General features: G+C 38.4%; 1 protein-coding gene across 1 annotated transcript; it reads left to right on the top strand.

Annotated features, from left to right (window-relative positions):
- The first annotated feature begins 231 nt into the window (after window positions 1-231).
- On the top strand, window positions 232-20,966 carry SQLE (squalene epoxidase). The gene is made up of 11 exons (XM_080803150.1): window positions 232-1,333; window positions 4,536-4,785; window positions 8,178-8,358; window positions 9,363-9,459; window positions 10,410-10,523; window positions 10,617-10,788; window positions 13,321-13,416; window positions 17,409-17,551; window positions 17,990-18,086; window positions 19,546-19,633; window positions 20,442-20,966. The coding sequence occupies exons 1-11, from the start codon at window positions 1,043-1,045 to the stop codon at window positions 20,632-20,634; spliced, it is 1,722 nt and encodes a 573-aa protein (XP_080659276.1). The 5' UTR covers window positions 232-1,042; the 3' UTR covers window positions 20,635-20,966.
- The last annotated feature ends 425 nt before the right edge of the window (window positions 20,967-21,391 follow it).

The raw sequence follows: 21,391 nt of genomic DNA, 5'->3' as shown, positions 1-21,391 counted from the left end.
ACCCCACGCCCCCACCCTACACCACGCAACATCGCCCTAGCGCCTCACCGGGCGACGCCGCGCGGGCCGCGCTGCTCGCGATTGGCCAAACGCGGCATAGCGCCATCTCGGCCTACCGCGCGGTGCGCGCCCTGATTGGCCAGCGGCGGCGGTGGGCGGGGCTGGCGCCGGGGCGTGCAGGGTGGGGCGGGATCGCGCCCTGGCGCCCCGCCTCCTGGTCCTCGCCTGGGCGGAGCCCCTGGACGGTCCCAGCGCGCTGGGGCGAGCGGCTAGCAAAGGGCGCGTGGCGGTTACTCTGGTTACTGCGGAAGCACCGGGTCGGGGAGGGCAGCGGCAGCCCGCGAAGGATGCTGGCGAGGGGACCGTCAGGAGCCGTCGTCCTCTGAGGAAGCTCCGTGGAGACCGCCGTTCACGCGCGGGGAAACGGAGGCGCGGACTGGAAGGTTCGAGGGCTGGTGACTCGGAGCTTCTGCGGAGCGGCCGCGCTTGTGTGCGCGGGGGCCGCAGTCTCGAGTCCGAGGCGGTCCGCGGTGGGAAGAGGCAGGCCGGGCGCGGGGCGGCATCTTTCCGCTCTCCCCTTCCCCGCCAGGCCGCGCCCAGACGTTTCTTTGATCTCCCCATCCGCTTCTGAAAGGGCACCTGCTGCAGGTGGGCGAGGACGGTTCTCCGGCACGGCGAGCCCACAGAGGCCTTGGAGACGCCACCAGCAGCAACCCTGGAGAAGTCCGTCCAGAAGAAATACATGGATTGCTGGGAAGAGGAGAGCCTGGCCGGGAGCTGTTGGAGCAGGCGATTTTTTTAATACTGCTTTCTAAGTCTGGACAACTTTCCCTTCTTTCCGTACTTTTATACCAACTTGATATGATTTTGTAGATTCCTCTGATTTGAATTGTAATCCTGTGACGGTGTTTGCTAGAGTTTGGCCAGTTCCTCGTGCTCCCTTTGGTGACACATTTTGGGGAAATCCTCGAGTCACCAAAACCCTACAGAGAAAAAGAGGATCTTAGCTTTGACCCGGGAGCACCGGAGGAGCCTTTGAACCATGTGGACCTTCTTGGGCATTGCCACTTTCACATATTTTTACAAGAAATGCGGAGACTTCGTCTCTTTTGCCAACAAGGAGCTGTTGCTCTGCGTGCTCGTGTTCCTGTCCCTGGGCCTGGTGCTCTCCTACCGCTATCGCTACCGGAGCGGAGCCCTCCTGGGGCGCCAGCAGAGCGGTTCCCAGTTCGCGCTCTTCTCAGATATTCTGTCGGCCTTGCCTCTCATTGGCTTCTTCTGGGCCAAGTCGCCCCCGGGATCAGAAAATAAAGAGCAACTTGGGTCTAGGAGGGTAGGTGGAATTTTAAGTAGGCAAATGAGTGAGAGTGTTCTTTTTAAAATTAGGGTTGGGATCACTCAAATGTAAATTTTCGTCTACTCTAAGGCCAGAAGGCAGCAATATAGATAATCTGGTTATGATAAATTCTCCTTTAATTGTGCTTTTTGTTGTTTTGTTTCGTTTTGTTTTTAAGCTCTTGACTGTTCCTTGGCTACATTTTTGCCACTGTTAGGAGTGATTGAAAAGATTTGTTTCATTTAGTGCTGGTTGAGCCAGTGCTACTTGAAATTGATTTGATTATGAAAGGGGAAATGAAATGTTAGAATTTCATTTTGAAGGAGGACAGAATCGCTTTTTGCTATTGGGAAAAAGTGTTTTACTGAAATCCTTGTATGTGTACCTGAGGAGAATGTGAGCGGCTGCGGTTTGAGTCCTGTGCTTATAAATGACAGCTGGAGGGGGGCGGGGAGAGGAACAGAAGGAACAATTCAGAAGGCTGGTGGAGTAAAAATTAGTTCAGCGTTTTAAAAAGTCTTGGGCAAAATCCCCTCCTCTTTCGTTGTCAGTGGGGCCTTGAGTAAGTTAGTAACTTAATGTCCCAGGTCGTGAGGGTACTTGACTAAGGTCCACAGTTCAGGCAAGTTCCTAATTCTGAGGCCAGACTTCAATCACATGGGAAGTGAGGCCTTCTGCAAAGACAGCAGAGGAGGACAATGGTAGATGAGGGAGAAGAGGTCTGGCTTCAAAGCCGGAACGTTTAGGGCCTGTTGGCCATGGGTGTTTGGACTTTTTCCCCCCGAGAGCACTGGAGGATTTTAAGCAAGGGAGTAACAATACTTGATTTTAACTTTAGAAAGCATTTCCAGTTGGTGTGAGGAGAGTGGATGGCAGGGGCAGGAGAATGGTAGCGGGGCTGTCCGGTGAGAGACTGGAGTAGGAAGCCAAGTGAGGGGTGATGGTGATTCCAAGTTACAACGAGTGGCCTAAAAAAGTAGTTTACTCCTTGAGGGTTCCAGAGCTACTTTATTTTCCTGTACCCACAGTACAGATTAGCAAGATTTGTAGAAGGGAGGACTTGAATTAGAATTTTTGCCTCACCACTTCTGGCTATGAGACCTTTGGCAAGGCCTTTGTTTCTGTAGGAGTCAGTTACCTCTTCTATTAGACCAGGGTGGCACCAGTCTTGCTCTTAGCTAAGGAATTAAATGATGTAATGTGGCCCGAAATTGACTAATAAATAGTAGCTCTTATTAGTCTAAAGGTAGTGTACATCTAGACATAACATGTTGGGAACCTTTAGACTAGTGCTTGGAGCAGCAGGAAAGGAGGGAGAGGGAATCTTAATCTCAGTTTGAAATCTTTGGTGTTATCTGAGGTAACTTTAGCCAAGGACACCGAGCACTAGTGTAGGTGCCTGGAATGCGATTACATCATGTGATGTTGAGACATTTTGGGGAAGGGAGAATTGGATTGCCAGCAATCAATGATTGGTTCCATTTTGTGAATGCTTCAGGCTTTCTGCTTATTCCTAAACATCAGGGACTTGGTGGACTCTCATTTGAGTGCTAATTTCCCATTAGTGCTTTTACTGACCATTCTCTGGATGACTTAACTAACTCAACTGGCCTTTCAGGACTGTGTGTGTGTATGTGTGTGTGTTTAACAGGGGAAAACTGAGGAAGAAAAACTAGTTACGAAGTGGCTAAGATGCAAAGAGGGTTTATCTTGCTTTCAGAACAGTAGTTTAAATATAGTCAGTTATGCTGGACATTAAGAAATACTTCTGGGAAGAGGAGACTCTTGTCTTATCTTAGTAAAGGACAAAAAGGTAATTTCTCTAAGAGAAATTATTAAAAAAATGGAATGGACAAGGTCCCAGTCCCTGTAGAGTGAAGGAAGACTGGATGCATATTAAAATCAGAGAGAATCAAAGTTCTAAAAGATTTTAGATTTTATTTCCTTCCTTTTTGCCTCGGGTCTTCTGTTAAAATCCCTTCAAAATGGCATTTGGGCTTATCTTAATCAATACAGCCAGAGAAGTCAAAGAAGATTATTCCTTGCAGTTCTGTATCTGAAATATATTTGTATTTGTCAACCTGCATACCAAGAAAAAAACTTATTTTAACCCTGAGTTATTCATGTTAAGTAACCCAACAGGCACTGTTACTCTGAGTGGGCATAAATCTCTCAAAACAGGACTTTTTCATCATTTTATGACTAAAGTTTTTATCGTCAGCCCAACTAGTGATAGGTTTGATGTTTATAACTAAATGGACCAACTGTTTGGCTAGGCTCTCTTAGAGTATCAAAATGGGTCAAATTAAATATATTCTTATATGTTAAGGACTCAAATATGAATGGGTCAAATCCCAAGGGACAGGAGGAATTATTTTGTCCTTTCAGAATTCTCTTGAGTTAAATAATTCTCAATTAATAGATTAATAGCCAGGATTTGACAGTCTTTTTGTTATATAAAAGGAATCAAGGACACCTGAGTGGCTCAGTGGGTTAAAGCCTCTGCCTTCGGCTCAGGTCATGATCCCAGGGTCCTGGGATCGAGCCCCGCATTGGGCTCTCTGCTCATCAGGGAGCCTGCTTCCTCCTCTCTCTCTGCCTGCCTCTCTGCCCACTTATAATCTCTGTCTGTCAGATAAATAAATAAATAATTAAAAAAAAAAAGGAATCGTTAAGGTAAGATAGATTTTTTTCAGATGAAAATCCAGAAGGAGAAAATAAAAATAAATAGTGGAAACATGTAAAAGGTGCTGAATAGTTTGCAATATGAAGTCAAAATAGAAGCTGTATGTGATTGTCATCTGGTAGATGCTTAGAATGTACTTGAAGAATTGAGTAATTAATGACAGAATTTTCCCTATAATGAGTCTTCGGAGCCCCTTGTAAACATAATTTATATTTAGCCTGGTGTGGATTTCTAAATATGGCTGTATAATAGCGTTTTCTAAATATATGTGGAAAAATAGAAGATATATTTAATTTTATTGGGATATAATTATACATTTTTATTTAACTAAATATTTTGATATCTGTGATTTTTATATATGATCTGGATTTAAAAATGTAGTGCATTTCGTTTGATAATAAGATGTACCTTTTGCCCAAGATGGGGAAGTCCAGAGTCTCTATATAGTAGTAGCATGATTTAAGGACAGCAGATGTGGGTATATAATTAACTTTTTTTTTTTTTTTAAAACAGCACAAAAAAGGAATCAATATTTCAGAAACAACCTTAATAGGAGCAGCTGCCTCTTCAGTATCTTTTCAGAATGATCCAGAAGTTATCATTGTGGGATCTGGTGTAGTTGGCTCTGCTTTGGCAGCCATGCTTTCCAGAGATGGAAGAAAGGTGACAGTAATTGAGAGAGATTTAAAAGAGCCGGACAGGATAGTTGGAGAATTTCTGCAGCCAGGTGGTTATAATGTCCTCCAAGACCTTGATCTTGAAGGTAGGTTCATATTAATTTTTAGGAGTTATGTGGTATAAGCAAGCACTCTTCACTTTAGACTATCCTTTAACTGGTAAAAAAGATATTACAATTTATTTACATTTCTGAAAGTTCCTATTTACCAACAGATCTGCATGAAAATGAGAGCAAAGAAGAAAATAAGGCTTTAGTGTATGAAGAGATATAGTAAAGTGGCTAAAAAACAGAAATGGTCAAAATTAAAGATTAGAAAACTAGAACGAAGGCGTGAAGTTTAGTGAAAGGTGAAAGGGAACTATCACTGGTAAGGTACATATTATGTGCCCTTTATAGAATCTTTTATTTAAGTATCATCTGTTAAACCATCGGTTTTTAAACACAAACTATTCATTTCGGGAATACTTACTCACTGTGTACTCTCTGAGGTGTTGAACTTGGTACCAAGGATGTACTGGTGAATGAGACAGATTTACCAGCCCCTCTTAAGGGTCAGAGTACAAAATATGCTTGTGCTCTGAACTGAGGAAGAGCTTGCTTGGCTCATGTGGTAGGCAGGATGGTGTGGGAATTATGAGCATTGATTCTGGAACTAGGTTGCCTGGGGTTGAATACCAGCTCAGGTGCTTAAAAAGCTATATGTCCTTGGCTAAGTTATTCATCCTGTTATGTACCAGTTTCTTCATCTGTAAAATGGGCATTTTATATGAGTCCTTGCCTCCTAGACGAACCCCACATCGGGCTCTCTGCTAGGCATGGAGCCTGCTTTCCCGCCCCCAAGCCCTGCCATCTGCCTGCCTGCCACCTGTCTACTTGTGATCTCTGTCAATAAGTAAATAAAAAAATAAAATCTTTAAAAAAAATAATTGATTGCCCTATGGCTTAAGCTTAATATCTAGAATTCTTAAAATTAATACATTATAATTTAAATGCTATAATTTTATATTAAATCTTAATATCTAGTGAGGAATTTCCTTCCCATCTTGTTTTCTTTGGGATTATTTTGGCTTTTCTTGGTGTTTTGTTTTCTATATATAATTTAGAATTAGATTAAAAAAAAAAAAGTCTGTCAAGATTATGACTGAACTAGCACTGAATCTATACCTCAGTTTTGAAATAATTGACTTGGACTTCCTGTCCATGAATGTGGTATACTCTCCATTCAGTTAGGTCTTTAATGCATTTAAGTAAAATTTCATACATCTATGTCTTTTGTTATATTTATTCTTTGACTCTGGTTTATATTTGGACTTTCATAAATGATGCCTATTTTGTTATGCACTGTATACTCAGTTTGAGTTTCAGTCTTTATACCAGGTCATGGCACAAAGATTTGTCTGGATTCCATGCCATATCTCAGGACACTGAATTGAGTTTTTGTGGTTTCTATATTATTGACAAGAAATTTATGAATGGTGCTAAGTTTCATTGTCCCTGGCCGTGGGGAACCCCTACCTCCTATTCAGGACTGGTCCTTAAAACTCCAATCATTTAGGCTTGTGGTTCTGATGCCTTTTTGCTGTTGCCTTTAAAACTTGCTCACTAGTTTGACTTTGAATTCGCTTTCCATTTTTAGCATAGGTGGTTTTTGTTTCTTGTTTTTTCATTGCTAGTTTTGTTTTTTAATTTGCCTGTTTATAGCAGGCAATTCTGCATTTTTTAATGCGGAAGAATGTTTTCCATTTCATCTTATCTGATATGTTGACCAGTAGTGCTAGTATCTTAAGTGTGGAGCTTTACGATTAATAGATGGTGATAGCTCTAAGTTATGTCACTGGCTTCAATGTTATTAACATCTAGTATTTATGAAGCATGAATTTCATTGAAGTGTAGGGTACTGTCCTCTTGTCTGCTTAAGAAAGTAAAAGTGTTCAAAGTGTACTATATTTGATTTTATCAATAAAGTCGAGATAGAGACAGATAGATATTAAGAAATCTTAAGTTAGACCTTATTTAGCTTATCTTAAGTTAGTTTACCCAAGGAAAAGTTTTCCTGTGCTACTATACTTTTTACATTTTCTGGTGTGTTCTAAAATTGACCAGTTTAAACATTTCAAGTACTGGGGTGCCTGGGTGGCTCAGTCGGTTGGGCAACTGCCTTCGGCTCAGTTCATGATCCTTGAGTCCCAGGATGGAGTCCCATGTCAGGCTTCCTGCTCAGTGGGGAGTCTGATTCTCCCTCCCTTCCCCTTCTCATGCTCTGTCTCTCTTTCACTCTCTCTCTCAAATAAAGGAATAAAATCTTTGAACATTTCAGGTACTTCTGTAATACAGTTATGGGTTAAGAAAAACAAAACTGTCTCAGTAGCTGGACAAAGCAGTATAGAAATACCAGATGGGTTTCAAATATTTAGGTCAGAAACAACTGGCAATTCGCTGAGATCCAAACCGAACACACTGTTAACTGGCAGCTTTTAGGATGTCTGTGTACTGAATCTCTGACTGAATTTTAACTGTCATAATTTGTGAACCATGCTGAAAAACTAACTAGTTTTGATTCTGGGTCAGATATATGACAATATTCATCCAGCTTGTGTCTGTGTGGACTTTAAGTACAATTAAAAAGAATATCAGAAAACAAATTTATTTTGATCTTAGCTTAGATGTGTGATAGAAGTGTTTCTGAAGATTTTCTTTCATCTATTTCTTTCATTATTCTAATGTACTTCAGCTTAATATACTAACCATTATGATTTTAGGCCTATGTTGTGGTATATTCTCAATTGATATTTCATAATGTACTCTTTCTAACTTAGATAAATATTTAGGTTGTTTTCAGTTATTCTTTATTAGAGATAACACTATAGTGAACTTATTTTTGCATGTAACTTTAAAGATTATAAAAAATTATATCTTTAGGATGAACAATAGGTGAATTTACAAGACTTAAGATTATTATATTAGAGGTTGTAACTTCTTTTTGGTTCTTGATAATTAGTGCTATAGTTACTTTCTAAAATGTTTTTAGTTTACAATATGACCAGTAAATTTATCAGTTTTATTACAATCTCACTAACAACTTTGATAGATTTTGTATCTTACTGTTTTAATTTAATTTCATTGATTTTTTTAAAATCAGGTTTTGAACATTTCTCTGCTGTGTTCAGTATTTCTATATCACTTCATGTGAATACCCATAAACTTTTCAGCTGTTATTACGAGGGTCTTAATATTTTTCCTATGGAATTTAATGAATACATTTTATATATAAATATTAATCTTTTGTGGTATTAAAGATTTGCTAAGACGGTTGTCTTCCAGACACATTAAGATTTCTGAAATAGTTATATTAATGCCCAATTGTCGAAATGGTTTCATTGCATTATGAAGACAAACTCATTTTCGATGCCTCCTTATCCTTAGAACTCTGAGCATGTTAGCAAAATTGATTTTTTTTGCCCTGAATTGTTTTGCAGATGCAGTGGAAGGTATTGATGCCCAGGTGGTGGATGGCTACATAATTCATGATCAGGAAAGCAAGTCAGAGGTTCAGATTCCTTATCCTCTGTCAGAAAACAGTCAGGTGCGGAGTGGAAGAGCTTTCCATCATGGAAGATTCATAATGGGTCTCCGGAAAGCAGCTATGGCAGAGCCCAAGTAAGACTACTCAGATATAGAATGTTAAAGAAACACATTTGAACTTGGCCTTTGCACAAATACTATTTCATAAATTGTCATAAGTGTTTGGGTAGGGGATGGAGCATAAGTGTTCTAAAGTAAACTGTTAAGTTACAAGAATGTTAGATCTGCCTTGCCTTTGTTGACAATATCATGTAGAGAATTTCCATTTAAACGACAGAACTATTGGGATTTTTCTTTTGACCAAATACACTGTGTGGTTTTATTATGCTGTTGTAATTTAGAGGATACAGTTGCAACTGAGGTTTAAGTCCTCTAACTATTTGGGAGTTGGGGTTTGTGCTTATGGTATTTTCTGTTAAAAGTCTGAACAAACAGAGACTTCAAGGGAAGACCCTAGTTGGACAGGACTGGCTCTTTTAATTATTAACTTCTGTTTGCCCCTAGCCCTTAAACACTATAATTGAGGAAGTCTTACACATGAGAACCCTCATCTCATTAGCAAGGGCAGAAGTGTTGAGAAAGTGGGTGAAGGTGTGAGTGGACTTACCCTTAGGACTGAGAGTTTGATTATCTGTGGAAGTAGAATATGTTCATTGTGGAAACATGGGAAAATACACACAAATACAAAGATTGTAAAAATTATCCATGATTTTTTTGACTAGAAGTAACTATTCTGAGTAATTTGGTGGATAAGCTCCCAATTCAATATTTTCCCATCTGTGTATGAATTTGTGTGGTGTGTGTGGTTTCTCTGCATGTATTTTTCTTAATGAAATGAGGTAAAAATCTTGTGTTACTTTTAAAAATTATTACATCAGTATAGATGTATTTAACTTCAAGAAATTAGAAAATAAAAACCACACTTCTAAAGTCCATAAATGATGTTTTTGCATTTTGTCATTCCAGACCTTCCCTACGTACATGTGTGCACACTGGAGATAAGGAATAAGGAATTTGTCATTCCTTATTTAAATTGTTCAAGTGTGCTACTGTATAATTTCTTTCTGCTTATCCTTTAGTACAAAGTTTATTGAAGGCATCGTGCTACAGTTACTAGAAGAAGATGATGCTGTGATAGGAGTTCAATATAGGGATAAAGAAACCGGGGACATCAAGGTGAGAGATAGCAAATGTTAGCTCTTCCTAAGACATGTTTTTCCTCCTTTTTCTCCTACTCCTTTGAAAAGTAGGCTCACCGATTCACTCGTCTGATAGACTGAGTTTTCTCTAAGTCCTCTGCAGCAGGGTGATTTCAGACTGCAACACATTGCTTCTTCAGAGCTTTGCAGAATTCTGTACAAACAGCTTTGTAGACACACGCCACTAGATCAGCAGTATCAAACTGGAATATACATGTGCAGAGAGATGGAGAGGACCTGGAAGGTGATAAAAGGAAGGATTCAACATAAAAGAAATGATTAGGCTAAACAAGCAATTGTTTTAATCTGAAAGGGAAAAGTAAGAGAATCTCTGCAGAAATAGCAGAGTGAAATAGTTGCCAGTACCTGCTCATGTTGGTTTAGTAAGAGAAGAGAAAGTAAAAGGCTAATCTGTTGGCGTTTCTGGGCTGATCCCTAGGGTCACCACCTAGAAACTGTACTCTGATGGGGGTGATTGCAAGATAACATGGGGACCTACATCCATGTGTACAAAAATTCTTCTAAGCGCTAGCCACTGATTGAAAGCAGTATATGAAGTTAGAAAATTCTAGAATAAACAGTGGAGTCGTCCTTGGACTTTGTAATGAGATTCAGTATTCTGTGGTCCACACTCGGATTTTAGTTGTTTCCCCTGTTGTTCATCAAAGTGTAGCTTTAATCCCAGATGGTTTGGATGGTAGTGCTTGGAAGGCAGGCAGTCCTCCCAAGAGGAAGTGTCTCTAGAGATTGGCCATTCATTAACTTGAGCCCAGTAACAGCTTCTATTTTAGCATTATCTTCATTATCCTCTATAACATTGTCCAATAAAATATGTAACTGTTTTACAGGAACGCACATTTTAAGAGAATGGTCCCTTTACTGTGTATTTCTAACCATTTAGCTGAGCATTGTTTATCTTTGTTGTAGGAACTCCATGCTCCATTGACTGTTGTTGCAGATGGACTTTTTTCCAAGTTCAGGAAAAACCTGATCTCCAATAAAGTTTCTGTTTCATCTCATTTTGTTGGCTTTCTTATGAAGGTACTATAGGAATGTAATTGTAGAAAAATAAAAGCAACTTGGAATTTGAAAGTTATTAAAAAAAAAAATATATATATATATTTTTCCCCCTAGAATGCACCACAGTTTAAAGCAAATCATGCTGAACTTATTTTGGCCAATCCGAGTCCAGTTCTCATCTACCAGATTTCATCTAATGAAACTCGAGTACTTGTTGATATTCGAGGAGAAATGCCCAGGAACTTAAGAGAATACATGGCTGAAAAAATTTATCCACAATTACCTGGTAAGAAATAGGATTTCATTCACATTATAATCTGTAATCTGAAAGTAATTATCACAAATTATCTCCAGTTCTCACTAAAACCAGGCCAGAGATAAGGTTGGCAGGTAAAAAACGCACCCAGTCAGATACACTGGAGTTGAGTTGTTTAACCAGCACATACAAAAATCTCCAAATTAAAAGAAAATAGTTTTTATATTTTTCATATTAATAATCAAATCATTGTTTTCAGAATAATTATTAGTATTGGGGAAAATGGTACTTTTTTAGATAGCCTGGCTACTGATGTAAGGTCTCTTAATTCTTAAACTATCTCTCCTACTTCCTTAACTTTAGCGCTTGGCTTTTGTGGAAATGGTAGCTACCATTTATTGAGTATCTACTATAAGGTGCTTTACAAACTTGATTTCATTTATCTACATGGTCACCCTCTGAGATAGGACATTATCATTATCCCCATTTTATTGATGAGGGAACTAGGAGTCAGTAAGCTCCCCCAAGGATAGACTATTAGTAAGTGATGGAGCCAAGGTCGAGGCCAGGTGTGTCTGGCTCATACATCCCCTCCTCGGAACATGAGAGCTGTAATCGATCTTCAAGATCTTTTCTAGTTTGGAGTTGAGTACAGAAAGGCTTTGTGAAATTTCAGACACGTTTGTAAAACACTCCTAAAAAGTTGCTTTCTGGCCTTTTTTTTTTTTTTTTGAGAATGGGAATATGTAAGGAAAAGTAAAAATTTAAGGTATTAATTAAAATATTAAGAATATTGATAAAATTCGGGGCGCCTGGGTGGCTCAGTGGGTTAAAGCCTCTGCTTTCGGCCCAGGTCACGATCCCAGGATCCTGGGATGGAGCCCCGCATGGGACTCTCTGCTCAGCAGGGAGCCTGCTTCCCCCTCTCTGTCTGCCTGCCTCTCTGCCTACTTGCGATCTCTGTCTCTCAAATAAATAAATAAATAAAATCTTTTAAAGAATATTGATAAAACTGGAGGGAAACCCTGCTTGCCAATGGTGATATTATAGGAAACTGTCTTTGGTAGGGGTATATTTTGTTTAAAAATTGTTTATTTTTCGAGTTATTTTTTAATCTAAGTGAAAGCACTCTGTTTAATAACAATATTAACAGATATGAAGGTATACATGGACTAACTTAGATTTTTTTTAAAGATTTATTTAGAGAGAGATTGAGAGAAAGTGTGTGAGTAAGGTGGGGAGGGGCAGAGGGAGAGGGAGAGAGAGTCTTTTTTGTTTTTTAAAGATTTTATTTACTTATTTGACAGACAGAGATTGCAAGTAGACACAGAGGCAGGCAGAGAGAGGAAGGGAAGCAGGCTTCCCACTGAGCAGAGAGCCTGACTCGGGGCTCGATCCCAGGACCCTGGAATCATGACTTGAGCCGAAAGCAGAGGCTTTAACCCACTGAGCCACCCAGGCGCCCCAGGGAGAGAGAGTCTTAAGCAGACTCTGCTGAGCGTGGAGCCTGACACAGGGCTCCATCTCATGACCTTGAGATCACAACCAAGAGTTGTGCCAAAACCAAGAGTTGGACGCTCAATTAACTGTGCCCCCCAGGTGCCCCTTACTTAGATTTTTAATAATGACATTTTCAACATTTCAATACATTTGTACTTAGTGAAGCCATTTTCGAAGCTTTCAGAGGAAAAATGAATTATTCACATTTAAGAAAAAAATAGTCAATAATGTGATATTTTTAGCATTTTTTTCTTTTATCATAGATTGCCTTTTCCAATCCAGAGTGCCCTGAGATTATGGTGGGAAACCATTTATAGGTTTATATTAGTAGTCATTAGGTTATTGAAATTCTCCTTATAGGAATGGAACAATTTCAGCTTAGGCATTCTGCACCTCTATTCCCAGATTACAATGGGAACTTCATGAAAATACAGTTCATTTTCTATACAAGTAGGAGCACAAAACTTTAAACTGGGGAGTGTCTTAGAGATGAGCTCTTTCAAGCATTTCATGTTACAGATGAAGAAACTGAAGCTCAGGAAAGCAGAGCTCTCTACAATTTACCCTTTTTCTGCCGTACATACCCTCCTGTTGTTTGTGGGTTACTAGTATATTTCATCTGTAATTCCAAGAATATGGCGGTGATGGTAAATTAAGTGTTAAATATGATACTTGGCAGTTAATATTTGGGAGAAAGGGCGTGGTTTTTTTCCCTGTCTCATTTCTGAATTTGCTTCACTCTTAGCTTTTTTGTTCATTCAGCTGTATCTATTTAAATTAAATCTCTCTTAGAATCCTTAGTCATTCCTTAGCTTGAATAACTAGGTTCTTAATGAACAATCGTACTAATAAAATAATTAGTTCTTGATTTATCACAAAGTATCACAAAGTATATATAAAAAAGTATATCACAAAGTATATATCACAAAGTATATATAACATATACAGCACATATTGTATGTAACATATAGAAGGTATTTGTTTAGAATTGATGAGAACATGTGATAATTAGAAATTGAAATTTTATTAACCATTTATTTGGTTGGATGGGATTTATTGCAGATCACCTCAAAGAACCATTCCTAGAAGCCACTCAGAATTCTCGTTTGAGATCTATGCCAGCAAGCTTTCTTCCTTCTTCACCAGTAAACAAACGAGGTATTGTTTTATTGGAGTGATTTTATAAAGGGTATTGTAAATACTCAAATTTAAATTTCCAAATGTAATATGGGATGGAATTTATGCTACTGGGAATCATATGTGGGACAGAGGACTGGTTCCTATGAACACATTACTAACACCAAAATTAGTTTTATGATGTCTTGATTATTTCATAATGAGTGTAAATATCATTATACTAGTTATTGGGGCTACAGCAGTTAAGTATAGTCCTAAATCTAGAGAAGGCAGTTTTTCTAGTGAGGTGTATAAACTGGTACTTTCAGAACACTGTTGATAAATGCTGTAGTCAAAGCCCACTCATGGTACCACAGTGTTTACTGTGAAGGGGTGCACTTGGTCGGGGGCGGATCTTGTGAACTGTCAAGGGTGATTGGGGAAGATGTGTCTCGGAAATAAAACTGGAGTTGGGGCCTGAAGGATTGGTGGGAGCTCATTGGGTGGACAGTGAAAGAGGGACTTCTAAGTAGATGGAACAATGTCTGCAAAGGCCACGAGGGCTGAGAAGTGATGGCACGTTCAGTGAAGTCCAGTAGTTTCCTATGGCTGGAGCACACGATAGGTGTCAGAGCAGTGGACAGGTAAGGTATTTCTTTAAAGTTTAGTTTTAATCCTATAGACAGTGGAAGTCATTGAAAAGTTTGTTTTTTTTAATAGCTTTATTGAGATGTAATTCACAAATCATATAGTTCACCCATTAAAGTTTATAGAGTTCGTTTTTAGTATATTCATGGATATGTGTGACCATCACCACAGTCAATTTTCGAAACTTCTTTTCACCCCAAAAAGAAATGCTATACCCTTTAGCGGTCACTGCTCATTTTCTCCCACTCCCAGCCCAGGCATCCAGTAATCTGCTTTTTGTCTCTATAGATTTGCCTATTCTGGATATTTCCTATAAATGTAGCCAGTGGATCCTCTGTAACTGGCTTCTTTGAGGTTCTTCCATGTTGTAGCATGTCCTTCATTTGTTTTTGTGGACAAATAGTATATTCTGTGTGTGGATATACTACATTTTAACTATCCATTCTTCAGTTGATAAGACATTTCATTTGTTTGCACTTTTGGAGGTTATGAACAATGCTGCTGTGAACATCTGCATATGAGTTGTTGTGTGGACTTAATTTTCACTTTTCTTGGGTATGGTAACTCTTTTAACTCTTTGAGGAACTGCCAAATTGTTTTCCAAAGGGACTGCCCCCTTTTATATTCTCATTAACAATGTATGAGGTTTCCAATTTCTCCACATCCTCACCAGCATTTGCTGTTATCTGTCTTTTTAGCCATACCCCTTCTTTTAGGTGTCAAGTGGTACCTCATTGTGGTTTTGACTTGTATTCCTCTGATGGATAATGGTGCTGAAAATCTTTTCATGTGTGTATTGGACATTTGTATTTCTTCTTTGGAGAAATGTCCATTCAGATTGCATATTTTTTAATCGGTCAAATAAAAAAAAACTTATTGTTGAGTTCTAAGAGTTCTTCATATATTCTAGATATAAATCCCTTATCAGATAAATGAGCTGCACAAACTTCTCTCATTCCATGGTGATGGGGTCCGTTGAAGTTTTTAATTTTCATAAAGCCCAGTGTATCTTTTTTTTTTATTTGGTCAATTGTGTTTTTGATGCCATATCTAAAAAGTCTTTGCTCAATCCAAGGTCATGAAGATTTACTCCTATATTTCCTTCTAAGAGCTTTATAGTTTTAGCTACTACATTTAGGTATTTGATCCATTTTGTGTTAAAATTTTGTGTATGGTGTGAGGAAGGGGTTCAACTTCATTTGCGTGCGGATATCCAATTGTCCCAGTACCATTTGCTGAAAATATAGTTCTTTCCCCATTGAAGTGTCTTGGCACTCTTGTCAAAATTAATTTGACTGTAGGGGCGCCTGGGTGGCTCAGTGGGTTAAGCCTCTGCCTTCCGCTCTGGTCATGAGATCTGCTCAGCAGGGAGCCTGCTTCCCCCTCTCTCTGCCTGCCTCTCTGTCTGCTTGTGATTTCTCTGTCAAATAAGAACAATCTTTAAAAAAAAATTAATTTGATTCTAAATGTAGTGAGAGTTTTTTTCTTTAAACAATATTTTGTAGTTTCAGAGTGTTTTACATTTCTTTTGTTAAACTTATTTCCAAGTATCTTACTCCTTTTCATGCTATTATAAATAGACTTGTTTTCTTAATTTCATTTTAAGATTCTTCATTGCTATAAACAGAATTGATTTTTGCATATTTATCTTTCTCTTGAAACCTTACTGAACTCATTTATTAGTTTCTAAGAGTTCATTGAAAAGTTTTAAATAAGATAGTGGCATGATTAGATTTTTATTTTAGGGGCACCTGGGTGGCTCAGTGGGTTAAAGCCTCTGCCTTCGGCTCAGGTCATAATCCCAGAGTCCTGGGATCGAGCCCCGCATCGGGCTCTCTGCTCAGCAGGGAGCCTGCTTCTCCCTCTCTCTCTGCCTGTCTCTCTGCCTACTCGTGATCTCTGTCTGTGAAATAAATAAAATCTTTAAAAAAAAAAGATTTTTATTTTAGAGATACTACTCTGATATGTTGTAGAGTATGGCTTGGAGGACAGATCAGGCTAAATCTAGTAAGACTGTGTAATTGTTCCATATGAATGGTGAAAAAAGGTTAAAACTAGGGTTGTGGCTATAGAAATGGAAGGTAGGGAATGGAATCCCATACTTTCTAGGATATAGAATGCATGCAAAGTGGTGACTCATTGGCTGTTGTAGTGAGGGACAATGAGGCCTCTTGATGGATTCCAGGTTTCAGGTTTCGGTAATTTTGCCAACTATTTGATGACATTGGAAATAAAGGAAAAAGAATGCAAGTTTAAGGAAGTGTGGGAAGAGGTGATGAGTTCACTTTCGGACATACTGGGTATGAAGTGCTGGTAAGGCATTTGAGTGGAGATGTGTGGAACACCACTGAAGATGTGAGTGTAGAGCTCCCAAGAGAGGTCCGAATAGGAGCTGTTGATACACTATGGTTCCTGAACATAATGGATTGAATTTGCTATGGAAAAACAGGCTTAATAAACTGCTGATCTTTTTTTTTTTTAATTTTTATTTATTTGAGAGAGAGACAGAGTGAGAGATCATGAGAAGGGAGGTCAGAGGGAGCAGCAGACTCCCCATGGAGCTGGGAGCCTGATGTGGGACTCGATCCACGGACTTCAGGATCATGACCTGAGCTGAAGGCAGTTGCCGAACCAACTGAGCCACCCAGGCGCCCCAGAACTGCTGATCTTTTAAACAGACTAATGCAAAGCAGAATGAAGAAGCTAATGCCAAATGGACATAAACAACATGCCAGTGATAACTGGTGGAATTAGAAATGTTCCAGGGAAGAGGAGGAATAAAAGCTCTTTGTAGTTTGTGCAGGTTTTTAGTGGGAGATATGAGTCATACATAAATTTCAATGAATATTTAGAAGTTTTCCTTTTTATAAGTTAATGTATATGTATTTTATATTTAGTTGTAAATGTAGCATATTGTGACAGTGCAGAAAAGAACATCCATAATTGTTCCATTAATGTTATTATTATGGTTGTCTATTTCTCTCTCAGATTAAATTAAATTAATGCTTTGTTGAAATGTCACTGTGAGTGTTAGGTCATTAACCAGGCTGACCGTGGCCGGGGAATCTTTGGCAGCTCAGAAGGTGCACCTAGAGGGCGGCATTCCTGCTTCTGAAGTTTTGAATCAAGGGGCTCATTCTCAGATAAGATTCAGTCAAGGCTTAGTCCTCTAAATTAACTTCAGATAGGTTTGGAGTATCTGCTTATAGTTGCTTTTTAATTCAAACCACAATGTGGCTGGGTATCATCCTCCTGGGCTTACTTTCTTTCCCTTAGAACCATACAGACATTCATAATGTTTATTAATTAACAAAGAATTTTTGTTTTTGTTTTTGTTTTATGGGATGCATCCAGGATGATGTCATTATCTAATTCTCTCATTATAGGTGTTCTTCTTTTGGGAGATGCATATAATATGAGACATCCTCTTACTGGAGGAGGAATGACTGTTGTTTTTAAAGATCTGAAATTATGGAGAAAATTGCTAAAGGGTATCCCTGACCTTTATGATGATGCAGCTGTTTTCCAGGTACGATATTATTCTTTGCCAAAAATCTCTCAATAGATTTCTTTCTGGGCCTAAGAGGAATGGGGCCTTATTGGGGAGATCGGTACCCAGGAATCTGATCCTAAGTCCTGGTCTTTAGGCAGTCTTGTTCAGGCATAAAGAACCGTGAGCCTGTGCAACCCACAAATCTCACAGAATTTCTAAATTTCTGTGTTTGAATATTATGTCACATTGGATTGAATGGACCACTTTGCTCATAGAAATTGTATATTTTGCTTTAGAGTTTTGGAAAACCCATTTCTTTGGAGATGTTTTGTGTGTATATATAAATGATAAATATAAGGTATACTTACTTATAGATGATCTTCAGGATAAACATCAGTTTGAGGAGATTGTAAACATTAATTTGTGCTTTCCCCCCACACTTACCATGTAATAAGTGATCTTTTTCTTTTTTAGGCCAAAAAATCATTCTATTGGGCGAGAAAAACATCTCACTCCTTTGTTGTGAATATCCTTGCTCAGGCTCTTTATGAATTATTTTCTGCTCCAGATGGTAAGTATTTTTAAACGAAAATTACTGAGCTGCAGATTTTTAGCACAGGAAGGGAGCTTAATTGTAAACAAGTTAGTGATTAGGAGAAATAGCCATGTTTCCCCAGTCTGCTGGCTCCCAAGTGGCGGCCCTTTGTAACTCCATCCTTGAGCAAGATTTTTCGCCTCTAATCATCATGTATCCACCACCTTGTGTGGAAGGCTTAAGACAACCTTCCCAGCACTATTTCAGTAGTGTATCTTTATTAATTCCTCTGGTCCAGATCAGGGCATGCATATCCATAAATGCGTAAGTTGTGATGGAGGATCTTTCCGACTGTGAATTAAAATGTAATACAGTTGTTAATCTTTTTCTTCCTGAACACTAGTTTCAATTTCTTTTTGAAGTAGTATTTTTTAAAATGAGTATGAGCTGCATAACAAGTTTAGATTTTGTCTCCTATTATAGTGCACAAGTAAAATGAATCTACCTTTTACTCATTTGAAATAGTCCCATGCTTTTGTTTTTGTTTCCATATTGTAAAGTGGCGAAGGTCAGTCTGTATATTAAGGAAAACGTGACTTAGCAGAAGCAGCATTAGAAATGGAGGTAGAGGTGACCATGCCACCTCCCAAGTCCAGCAGTGTAGATTAGTTAAGGGTAGGTTAACGAAACTCGATGTGTAGGTTTTCAGGAATAAATGTAATTCCAGTCCTATTACTTCAGATATATACAACAAAGCTACTTCTGTGAACTGGCCAGGGTCCCAGTGATCTATGCTTTGATGACTCGAGTACAAAAGATAATACAAGTACCTTCTGTAGCCTCTATATGCATTATTCTTGCTAAAAGAAAAAAAAAAAAAAACCAACTCATTGATTGTGGTTTGCCAGTCAAACTTCTCTTGCCAACTGGTATGGAAGCTGAAATGGCTGGGTGGGCAAGTAAAAAGGGAAGAAACCAAGTTTTGAGTTCTTCAAAGTGCTTCTTTTTAAGCTTTCATAAGCTCTTGATTTTCTTACATTATGAATTTGAATCTGTCAACAAACAGCTTTTAACAAGTTATGAAAGATTAGAGGAAGAAAGAGTTTTATTGGGGTAAGTGTACAATATTACATCTTTCTTTAATCTGTTCTAAAGAAAAAATCTAGGTATACCTTAAACATTTATTCCAAATAAAATTATTGGTTGATAATACTATGTTGTGAGGGTTTAATCAGTCACTTTGAAAAGTATGAAAAACTATACAGATCTAAGGCATTGTTAATGTTTACCTTCATAGCTGTCCTTTTACTTGATAGTTTACTGCTCAGAGATACAAGTTGGGTATCTTAGAGACTGGGAATTTGGTTTCTAGAATTGTGTTTTTTAACAAAAAGTTTGCAGAATATTTGCATCACTTAATGAATTTACAACACAGTCAAGGAAATAACTTTTAAACAACTTTTTAAACAACTTTAACTTCCAAATTTTGTTTTAGATTCCCTACATCAACTAAGAAAAGCCTGTTTTCTTTATTTCAAACTTGGTGGAGAATGTGTTGCTGGTCCTGTTGGGCTGCTTTCTGTGTAAGTTGTTTTGTTGACACAAAGGAACCAGATCTTTCAGATTTTCTTTGGACTGTTCAGTTTATGAATTACTGCAAGTCTGTCTTCCTTCTACATTTTGTCACTTTACTATTCCTAAGAAGCCCAATCAGAAAGTTGCTTAGAGAAATGAAGAAAGCAACATTTAGCCCTGTGTTTTATTTCTGGGAAAACAGTGTTGAATAGAAGCTGGTGGTAGATGAGGCCAAAGCTCTGATTAAAATAGAAGCTTGTTTTTTGCCAGTGGGTTTAACCATATGATCAGATCGGTGGGAGCCATGGATAATAGAGGAATCTGTATTAAAAATTTACTTTGATTAAGGTGCGGGGACTTGTGAAACTCACTAATGGTTTTGACAATGCAGACATATGTAGAATTATTCTTGAAAAGTCTGCACAGTAAAATTCTTTAAGTCTGTTCTCATTTGTCTATAATCTGAGATGTCAATACTGTTCCTTCTGTAAAACCTAAGACTCCCACAGGTCAGGCCATCCAGGTACTTCAGGCAGAGATCTCAAGAACAGTGAAAGAAAACAGCTTCATACATACAGTGTATGTCAAACAGACTTAGAGTTCCTGGCTTCTCTGACAGGGGTATATTCTAAGGAGTTTCTTGTAAGAACATTTATTGTCCCTGCTATCAGAGCACAGGCAACACAAGCTTCCAGAGTCCTCTAGAATGCAGAATATGTGTTTAGTTTTAAAGAAGATATGTAATTAGAATCTTTCTATGAGTAAATTTTAATTGCTGGGTCTTACTAATACATGCATTTTTTTTTTCTCTTACAGCCTGTCTCCTAACCCTCTCATTTTAATTGGACACTTCTTTGCTGTGGCAATCTATGCCACATATTTCTGCTTTAAGTCGGAACCTTGGATTACAAAACCCCGAGCCATTCTCAGTAGTGGTGCTGTATTGTACAAAGCATGTTCTGTAATATTTCCTCTGATTTACTCGGAAATTAAGTACCTGGTCCATTAAACTTACAGGGAAACCATTTATGAACAAATATTTGGAACTCACCAAGTCCTAAGAGACTTTTGGAAGAGGATGTACATAGCATAGAACTATCCCACTTCTAAAGTGGAAACTCTTGGACCAAGATTGGGGTTAATTCGTTTTTGAAGTTATCTGTATATAAACATGTAAATATATACTTTGCAATTTAAAATGAAGGGTAAAATAGACATTTAAAAGAAATGATTTTATCTTAAATTAGTGCTAACACTGAGGAACTGTGGTTTTTCTTTTGAATTTAGTATCTGCGAGGAGTCATTGTGGGACATGCAAATAAAGTGAGGAATGAACTGTAATGTCTTTTTGTCTCTGTCGTGGCCTTGAGGTAGCCTCGTGATCATGGGAAGGAAAACCAAAGCGGGATGGAAAATGCAGAGGGAAGCCTGTTCTGTGAAATAACTGGTGTTGGGGAAGTTGCCTTAAAAATTTCTGGACTTGATTTTTCTCATGTATCCTATGAGGCAACTTTAAGGTTCTCCTCTGGGTTCTTTGGAAACACCAGGTTCACAGGAACGTAATCAGGGCTTTATAAGTTCCATTATGTAACATAACTTAGCCAGGCTAGGATTACTTACAGAAGCAGTGAATGAACAAATAAGCATTTGTAATATCTGGCATAATGCTTACAAATCAGAATTCACTGAGTTTTCATATATATCATAAAATTTCAACAAATCCCTAAATATCACTAAAGTCACTCCCCCTGAAAGAGCAGTAACAC

Source organism: Martes martes (genome assembly GCF_963455335.1).
Source record: "Martes martes genome assembly, chromosome: 4".
Lineage (NCBI taxonomy): Eukaryota > Metazoa > Chordata > Mammalia > Carnivora > Mustelidae > Martes > Martes martes.
Note: the sequence above shows the minus strand (reverse complement) of the source record. Positions and strands in the feature narration are given on the sequence as shown.

Coding starts and splice junctions, on each gene's coding strand:
- SQLE (XM_080803150.1), top strand. CDS start 1,043: ATGTGGACCTTCTTGGGCATTGCCACTTTCACATATTTTTACAAGAAA. Junction 4,786..8,177: donor CCAAGACCTTGATCTTGAAG/GTAGGTTCATAT, acceptor ATTGTTTTGCAG/ATGCAGTGGAAGGTATTGAT. Junction 17,552..17,989: donor ATGATGCAGCTGTTTTCCAG/GTACGATATTAT, acceptor TTTCTTTTTTAG/GCCAAAAAATCATTCTATTG.